Here is a 7,978-nt window from a genome sequence, read left to right on the forward strand (position 1 = left end):
ATAGGGATTCCAGGCATCACACTCAGGTTATCAGACTTGGGGATGGATAACTTTAATCACAAAGTTTTCTTCTGCCAAACTCATATATCAACTTTGTAATTTATTTTTTATTATTAGTAGTGTATTATTGTATTCTTTGAGATTGAGTTGTCTGATCAATATATTGTATGCATGTAGCACAGAATCTCATGTTAAATATTATTTTCATCAAAGTTTCAATTGGAACATTTTACCAATAAAGAATCAGGAGCCAGATGCTGAGGTGAAAGCCTGCTAGTATAGAGAGGCAGAGAAAACACCCAGCTGACCTTCTTCATCCACAATCATCTCCAAAAAAAGAGCTTCCTCCTATCTATCTTAAACAAGATGCTCCCAACTGAACATCCCCTTCCTAATTTCTGTTCATCTCTCTCTGAGTCTTCCTGACTCCCTCTTAATCTCTATTATTGTTGCTTGTAAAAGGTTACTTGCTCTGCCTTTTGACATATGGTAGATTTTATATAATCCTGTTTACAATATTAAATCAGAAAACCCTTGGATTTAAAGGTGTGTGTTAGGGCTGAGCCACACTGCAACTAGAAGCAGGTTTTTCCAGTAAATAATACAATATTAGTGTTCACAGTGTGATCAAATATCCTGCAACAGTTAAAATTCCTCTTGAGGCAGAAAGATTGTGAGGGCCAGAGGTGGTTGGTGGCTCCCAAGAAATAGGTTCATCCAGCCACAACAGTGCTGATACACATATTAATTCAAAATGTTGTGATAGTGCACACATACCTTCACAACTTCAAGCCAGACAAACTCCTACCAGGCATAAGGGGAAGTAGGAGTTGAAAAAGGACAAGATTAGGAAGTAAACTGGAGTCAGAACAGAAACAAGTGTCCTATACAGTAGAACTGGAATGAATAAAAGGTAACAAAAAAACTGGATAGATCACAAGGAAAATAAAGGGTTTGAAGACTTTGGTTGAAGGTAACAAAGGAACATAGAATGCACATGTGGGAGTCAATTATTCACACACTGAGTCTAAGACATACATTGGATTGCGGAAGCAGAAGAGTGAGTGATGAGTGATGAACCAGACATAAACTGAGGTGTATTTCCAGTGGAGAATCCCAGAACTGCACATTATTTACTCTTGTAACTATAAGCTCAGGGACAGGTGACACATGACACATGACACATGACACATGACTTTGACTCTGAAGTGACTGTGGTGGCAAAAACCTTCACCTTCAGCCTCTAGCCACTCACTGATTTCCTCAGAGGAACTTTTACAATGTCCATTTACAACATGTACATTCTATAGGTGTACTATATTTTACCTTTAATACTGTAATATACTCTGTATCAATTGGTTGTTTAGATATGCTTAAATTGATACTTACCTACATTGTATTAATACTGTGGCCAATAGTCAATATATTCATTTTGTCTATAAGTGCTTTGCTTAGGAACAATGGCATGCAACCTAAGCCTGGGTAGGTAGAGAACTTTATATTCTAGGCTTATATAAGTTGCATCTGTGACTTACACAATTAATAAATTGTCTCATGATTCATTAGACAAAATTAATTATTAAGCAGGGTATGAATGTATACTGATATTTCTATAATTCATTATATGTTCTATTACAGAATTTCGTTATCCCTTCTTTGCCTATATTGAATAATGCTGATGTAAACAGTAGGGTGCAAACTTTCACATTGCTTTTAAACTTCAGTTCTCCTGAATATACCTTGGAGTGGATCTTGTCAGACAAATGGCAGGTATATCGCTGGGATTCTATAGGCCATAGTCATTTCCATACCCACTAACAATTCAATACTTTATGATTTCTCCATTATCTTCTTATTAATTACTGTGAAGTAATATTTCATTATGATTCTGGTTTTGAGTTCCTTATATATTGAATACCAATCTGTCAAGGAATTGGAAGGAAAACGAAGATTTTTTTCTTTCATAGGTTTGCAGAAGCAACCTCCAGCACAGTCATGTCTGCTTGTGTCCCATATTTCATTTCAGTTGCAGCAGTGCAATTGTGTAGACCCAGTATCTACTCTCTGTGTATAGCTTCAGAGGATAGGACTACCATCCTCTTCAGGCCAGTCAAGGCACAAGCTGACACTGATGCCAGCAGAAACTGGATCAGCCTCCAAAGGTCTACATGCCATTTTCTGTACAGTCTTTCTCTGAAATTATCTCATGGTCAGTACAGATTTCACATTCAGTTTAACCATCCTGGAATCCCAAATATGCTACACCTTATTATTGTCATGGAATCACCAGTATTTCTTACAGTGTACTATAGCCCTGAAGAATATCTAACACAATCAGCTAAAAAGATAATCAGAACATTCTAATTTTTGAATGTGTACATGGGGTCATGATCTGAACAATATGGGGGAGTATGGATCACCTCTGACAAGATACCTGGAACTGAAACCCAAGACACTGTTTCATATCTTAGTTTCAACTTTACCCATATTGGTTTATCAAAGGAAATGGATATATTGTGAAGATAAATATATTTCTTCCTTCTACAGTTTTAAATATTATGTCCTTTCTGAAGCCATTACCTAGACATTTTCAAAAAGCTCTATGTGGTAGTGTATCTTGTATGGAAATGATAAATTGCAATAGACACATACAACATTATTTGGTAGTCATTATTGTCATTCTTGCCTTAGCAAGTTCAATCAATGAGGGAACCAGAGTCCTCTGTTGAAAGTCTAGGGAGTAGTACAAGGACTTTAGTACTAAGGGTACTTAAATCAGGAAACTTCTATTGCCAAATGAAAAACTCTTGCCAAAAATTGAGGAAGCAGATCAGTGATCATGGATTTGAGAGATAAAATGAGCCTGACAGTTGGAAAGATCTTCCCATTCTTTGTGTTGATTTACATATGAAGTGTGGTAGAACAACCTGCCCCTAAAACTGAGCATCTCACATTGATCACCAAGTTGTTAGAATGTGTTCTTCCTCATCTCACTGAGATGTATAACTGTATTTTGAAATCTTCCCTTTTAACTCAGAATTCCCATGTTCCAGGATCATTATATTTGAAGGGTTTTAAGAGAACACAAAGGAATTTCCTTCATATTTTGAGTACTTATTTATACAATGATAATTCCTAAGCTTCATCTGAGCATTGGGAATGGGTATTTATATTAGAGTTGATACCATCTACTTACAGATGTTACCATATTTGTACACGAAAAGTTACAACCAGTTCTCAACTGTTTTTATTCTTTTATTTTATTATAATGCATTTTGTACCATCATGCACAAACATGTATATGGAATGACACTGTATTAATGGCCACAGGAAAAACTCTCAGTGAAATTTCCATACAATAGTTTCAAGTGGGAGAAAATCACTCAGAGGAAATTCCAGCTGAGTATCTTGTTTGTTCACTCATGTTGAAGAAGGATGGAGCAAAATGACAGTTGTATCCTCTTTAGTATGTTCATGGTCCATCTTCATATGCTTTTAAATACATTCTTAAACCCTCCCCATGCCTGTTTAAAAGATTAAGTAAAAATTAACTGAAATTAGTGGTCCTGATAGCTGGTGGCGGCTCAATTTAATCCTCTCAATGCCTCCAAAGGACTGGCTCCTCCATAGCCTCTATGAATCTCTACCACTATGGAGATTTTGCTTCCTCCTTTGTTGAATGATAAGCCTTCACTATTGAACATTTCACAAAGGAAAAACTTTACCTTATTCAAAACTGTTTTATTTCTATTGTAAACTTCTTTTATATTTTCCAGTTATAAACATGATATTTCGTGAGTTAAATGAAAAACAGTATTTTTTGTATTAAGATATGCAGAGATAGAGACTAAATTTGAGGTATCCATTGAAGATGGACAGGTCCCTTAAAATTGGGAAGCCCTGTGGAAGAGGGGGAAGTAAGACTGCAGAAGTCAGAGAGGATGGAGGGCATTAAGAGAACATGACCACTGAATCAACTAAGCAAGGCTCACATGGGCTAACCGAGACTGAAAATTCAGGTCTGGGGCATGCATGGGCTTGCACCAGGTCCTCTGCATTTATTTTAAGGGTTCAGCTTAGTGTTTTTGTAGGACTCCTAACAGTGGGTGCAGGTGTATCTCCACATCTTTTTCCTGCTCTTGAGACACTTTTCTTACTATTGGGTTTCCTTGTCCATCCTTGATATGAGGGCTTTAATCTTATCTTACTGCATCCTGTTTTGTACTGTTTGTCTGGTGTGTTTTAGATACCTGTTCTTTTTTAAAGGAGAAATGGAGAAGGATTTGATCTGGGGAAGAGGGAATCTAGAGAAACTAGAAGGAGTGGAGGAACCAATCTCTAGTTGCAATGTATAATATGATATAAGAATCTACTTTCAATTAGAAATATTTTTCCTGGCTGTATGATTTGCATAAGTGTGGTGCAGTGTTGGTGATAAAAAAAAATAGTGGCATTTAGAACCTGGTACTCAGTCTCTTATTGTCAGTACCTTGAACGGTGGTTAAATTTCTCTGCATTGAGTGCTACCTGTTGCAAAAAGAAGCTTCTCTAACTGAGGTTGTGAACCACCAAGGGCAGAGGATATAAATGTAAGTATCTGAAAGCAATTTGTCAGCACAATCATTTAGTAAATACCAGCATCATGCAGTCATAGCTGCTGCTCTTACCTGCACAAGGTCAAGGAAACCAAAATTTAGCTATTCATTTGGGAAGTGCTCTCCAGCCTCCATCCCTTTCTGAGAATTTCCTGGCAGTTGAATGATGCTGGGGGAGGGAGGTTCAGTACCTTTTGGAGTATGACCACTGATAGGTTTCCCAATATCCAGTGTATAGGCCTACCTCCATGACCACATGGAATGTAACATTTAGACTTAATGGCTTATCAAGAAACAACACTGTAGACGAAATTCTAAACATTCTTAGTAAATAAGAAACACAGAGCCAAATACAGAGTTAATAGCCAAGGAGATCAGAGAGCCATGACCAACTTATCTTACCACCTCATGCGGTCGCTTCCCCAGAGAGAGCTTCTTTCTGTCTGACTTTTCTTTTTATTGCCTTTCTGTTCTGCCTTCTCATTGGCTCTAAACCCAACCACATGACTTCCTCATCATTGCCTGTCTACACAGACCTCTAGGTCTCTATGGTTGGTACTGGGGCTAAAGGTCCAAGTCACTACGTTTGACTCTGTCCTTGACCACATAGAGACACTGCCTACCATGTGATCAGATTAATGGTGTGTGCTACCACTGCCTGACTCTGCTGATGGCTCACTTTGACCTCTGATCTCCAGGTAACTTTAGTTATTAACGTACAAATACAATCACATTTCAGCACAAATATCACCATACAACACAAAACAAAAAGTGAAGACATAGTATTAGCAGGGTAAGGGATTAGAAAAGTACATACAGGTAGAAAATGGGGAGGAGATATGGCCATGTTTCATTGCACACATGTTTGAAATTATCAAAGGAAAAAAAAAAAAACTTCCAGAGAAGACTGAAAATATCAAGTAAAAAGCTCATTGACCCATGTGTGATGTGTCCTCTCTCCATGCCCCAAAGTTTCTAACATGTGATGAAACATGTTTTCTATAGTAATAGATGCATACACTATTGCTTTTTATATAATAAACACAAAATTTGTAATTATAAAGATTTCTAAAAGATAACACTATATAGATTTGAACACATATTCAAATACACATAGCTAAGGCCCTAGGACTTGAGTCTCAGAAAATTTGTACTAATTTCTCAAGTTCTAATATGGAACAAATAACATTTAAATCTTCAAACTGAATTAGCTCATGGATTGTTGTGTTTGCCTATTTGAGTCCCTAACTAAATGCTAGACATTCTGTTTATCTAACCAAGATTCAACTTGAGTAACAAATTCTATTGGGAATTATATATGTGTTTGCATAACTACATTCCTCTTTTTCACTTTTTAATGTTTCAACATACTTGTAAATGGTCATTAGAGAGAGAAAGTCCTTTGTCATGCAGAAATGAAGATTACTTATCTCTTTAGTTTTCTTTATTAGATTCTGACAAAAATAAAGCAAACAAAATCAGATAAGCTTAGACAGGAAGATGCTATACTGAAAACATTGGCAAATACAAAGAGTGTTGATCAGATTGCCTTGGTTCTGTGGTGCTCTCTTGGCATGTCCTGGGCATTTAGACCATGTATGTTTCCATTCACTCAAAACCAAGTTTTCACAGTACAATCCATCTGACCCCAGGTATAGGCACCAGAGATGGTATCCATAGGACCCATCTTTTCTTTCTCCATTCTTTTTTTTTTTTAGACCAGCTTTCTCTGTGCATTTCCTGAAACTCACTCTGTTGCCCAGGCTGGCCTCTAACTTACCTAGATCTGCCTCCTGAGTGCTGGGATTAAAGGTTCTGCCACCATTGCCTGGCCTGTGTCTTCACTCTTAAGAGTAGTCCTTTCTGTCCCTTGGTTCTTTTCACACAGCTGTACTAACCTCGGAATTTGCATATTGCTCCTTAGGGAGGACCTCTTCTTGCATGTCCAGGACAAAAGCTAGCCCCACTTTTTGCCCTCATTATTCAGGACTCTTCAAACCAAGTTCTCAGAATGTGGTGCCCTGCTCAGCTCCTAGGGCTGCTTGTGTTCTCTATCTCTGGTAAGGAGAGAAACAAAGATGAAGAAGGAGATTGTGGGAAGACCAGGGATTTCAGGGACCATACTGATGCAGACACTTGTTCTGTACATGTGTGAGACTGCCAGTATTATACCCGAGAAAAGTGCTTGCGAGGTTTAGAGGGGAAAGGGAGGAGAACATGTGCTCTTGTGGCAACTCTGACAAGTATTTATGCAGATGGTACCACTGATTTCTAGGTAGTTTCTATGATCTCTCTACATAAGTATTTCATGTTAAACAGTTTTAGAATATAAATAAAATTCAAGAATACTGTAAGTAGAAAATAGTAGGAAGGAAAAATTATTTCATTGCATCATTTTGTCTGTATATAACCTTTCATTTCTGTTATTTCAGGAGCCAGTGGGGATATTTTGATGACCCAGCCTGCACTCTCCAGTCCTGTCACTCTTGGAGAGTCAGCTTCCATCTCCTGCAGGTCTAGTAAGAGTCTCCTATATAGTGATGGCAAAACTTACTTGAATTGGTACCTGCAGAGACCAGGCCAGTCTCCTCAGCTCCTGATCTATTGGATGTCCAACCTTGCCTCAGGAGTCCCAAACAGGTTCAGTGGCAGTGGGTCAGGAACAGATTTCACACTGAAAATTGGTAGAGTGGAAGCTGAGGATGCCGGTGTTTATTACTGTCAACAGTGGCTTGAATATCCTCCCACAGTGATACATCCCTGAACAAAAACCTGCCTGCCTGAATTGATGAAGCTGCCACATAAGTTTCTTGTTTTGCATGCAACATAGTACAGTTAACATGGCTGAAAATATACTTAAGGAACATGTGTTTTCCTCTGACTTTCAGCTATTGCAACAATGAACCCCTGGGAGAGGGGCTTTGAGGAGAATGCATGCTGGGAGATGGAGTGGCAGCAGCTTGGATGCTAAAAGGGCAGTCAGTTATAGAAGATGGTAGAAGGACCACATCTTGAGAAGGACCACTTCAATGTGCATATTTTTTGCCCAGTTTGTGTAATCTTTAATTTCATTTCATGACTGCACAAGCCTCAGATAGTTCTAGGATGCATTTGTCCCATTTTCCAAAATAGCCACATTGCATAAAATTTTCTTTCTTTTTTTTTATATTATTTTAATTTCATGTTTGCTTATTGAGGACAGGTTGATAGGATGGGTTGGGGAAACATTATATTATTCCACATCATGTAGCAATAGGAGATGCTTTGAGACTTTGTAAGAGGAAGCTGATGAAAGATTCAATTCACGGAGTAACTGAGTCCTCAGAACAAGTGGTACTTATGTATTTCACAAGAAATTATTATCTAAAAACAGACAAAGAGCT

At 37.9% G+C, this 7,978-nt stretch overlaps 1 gene segment (V, D, J or C); it reads left to right on the forward strand.

Moving 5' to 3' along the window:
- Positions 1-6,606: 6,606 nt before the first annotated feature.
- LOC118580203 lies at positions 6,607-7,359 on the forward strand. The segment is given in 2 exon segments: positions 6,607-6,655; positions 7,028-7,359. Coding segments are annotated over 2 exon segments (381 nt in total).
- The last annotated feature ends 619 nt before the right edge of the window (positions 7,360-7,978 follow it).

Source organism: Onychomys torridus, chromosome 3 (assembly GCF_903995425.1).
Source record: "Onychomys torridus chromosome 3, mOncTor1.1, whole genome shotgun sequence".
NCBI classification, from domain to species: domain Eukaryota; kingdom Metazoa; phylum Chordata; class Mammalia; order Rodentia; family Cricetidae; genus Onychomys; species Onychomys torridus.